The sequence below is a fragment of the Austrofundulus limnaeus genome, unplaced genomic scaffold (genome assembly GCF_001266775.1).
Source record: "Austrofundulus limnaeus strain Quisiro unplaced genomic scaffold, Austrofundulus_limnaeus-1.0 Scaffold524, whole genome shotgun sequence".
Lineage (NCBI taxonomy): Eukaryota > Metazoa > Chordata > Actinopteri > Cyprinodontiformes > Rivulidae > Austrofundulus > Austrofundulus limnaeus.
In genome coordinates, this window is record NW_013952926.1 from 192,042 (window position 1) to 193,649 (window position 1,608).

At 43.5% G+C, this 1,608-nt stretch overlaps 1 protein-coding gene across 3 annotated transcripts in view; it reads left to right on the plus strand.

Moving 5' to 3' along the window:
- ankrd28a (ankyrin repeat domain 28a) overlaps positions 1–1,608 on the plus strand; it is a 19,285-nt gene that overhangs the window by 15,187 nt on the left and 2,490 nt on the right. For all 3 annotated transcript variants that reach the window (XM_014026084.1, XM_014026083.1, XM_014026082.1), the window contains 5 exons: positions 477–696; positions 780–867; positions 947–1,030; positions 1,106–1,254; positions 1,328–1,410. In XM_014026084.1, the coding sequence (XP_013881538.1) occupies positions 477–696; positions 780–867; positions 947–1,030; positions 1,106–1,254; positions 1,328–1,410 (624 nt within the window). The remainder of the gene's footprint in view (positions 1–476; positions 697–779; positions 868–946; positions 1,031–1,105; positions 1,255–1,327; positions 1,411–1,608) is intronic.

Here is a 1,608-nt window from a genome sequence, read left to right on the forward strand (position 1 = left end):
GTAAGCTAGCAATGTTTTTGTTTATTTCCAGCTGGGAAATGACAATATTCAAATACTATTTGAGATTTTCTCTTCATAGTGAAATAAAAAAATTGTCATTAAAATGACATAAAGTTAGGATTCAGACCAAATATTAATGTATTATCGTAACCAATAAAACAAATTAAGGCATATCTCTGGTTCCCTTTATATCAGAATGATCTAGGTAACAAAATGTAGCTTTTAACGCCAGGAATCTGAAAATATAATTAGATAATTTTGACCAAATTTGACCTAATCTTCATTTTGATATGATGGGTCACACATTTGATGACTTGAAAGATATTTTTACTAAGACTTTCATACAAGCAGTTTGCTAAATTCGCACCTGAAAGAAGAGAACAGGCAGATATTTACACYTCACCCATATATTAATGATACAGTTGTGTTGTAAAGTCAGTATCATCCTGTTTAGTAATCCTCCATGTGTCACACAGGCTGTGGTAGGACAGGAGGAGTGTGCGGAGGCTTTACTCCAGCGAGGGGTCAGCGTGTGTGTAAAGGACATCCGAGGTCGCACCCCGCTGCACCTGGCATCAGCCTGTGGTCATGTGGGTGTTTTGGGCACCCTCCTGCAAAACGCCAGCTCACCTCTCACTCACACCCACCTCACAGACAACCAGGGCTACACGCCGCTGCACTGGGCCTGCTACAACGGTACTGGAAAACAACCTCCACATAAACGTATTTTTGYTCCATATGTAGCAGAAACTAAASGCTGTGAACGTCTGCTCTTTTAGGTTACGATGCGTGCGTGGAGGTGTTGTTGGATCACAAAGTGTTCAGGAGCATAAAAGGCAACTCGTTCAGTCCTCTGCACTGCGCTGTGTAAGACATCAGCTGTTTGTACTCRTGAATGAGGATTTACGGCTGGATGGGCGTCTATGTGACGGTTTTTGTGTTGCAGCATGAACGATAACGAGGGCGTGGCCGAGATGTTAATTGACTGTCTGGGTGAAAGTATCGTCAACACCGCTGACTCCAAAGGAAGGTGGGAGGTGGCAGGTGTTACTCCTAAAAGCTTTTCCACGTGAGCCAGTTTATGTCAAAGTGTTTGTTGTTGCAGGACCCCGCTTCACGCCGCAGCCTTTTCTGACCACGTGGAGTGTGTTTCCCTTCTTCTGAGCCACGGAGCTCAGGCGAACGTTGTCGACRCTCAAACACACATGACGCCGCTGATGATGGCAGCTCTGAATGGGCAGACAAACGCTGTGGGTGAGTGTACTTTCACACATGAAAGATGGACTGAAACGATTCCTTTCACGTAATTTTCTGCACTTTTTTCCAGAGGTGCTCGTTAGCAGCGGTAAAGCCGACCTGTCTCTGCAGGACACAAGCAAGAACACAGCTCTGCATCTAGCTTGTAGTAAGGTAACAACCCTTCATTTTTTACAAAAACAAGCCTTTTGTGTTTACTTGTAAATAAACTATAAAACGGATTGGATTTTCTGCATTTCTGTGGTACAAATGTTCAGAACACGAGAGAAGAAGTGWTTGGGCAATCAGCACATGAGCTGAACACATGTTTCTGTTAAAGGGACCATGACTAGTTGTAACATCAGACATTAT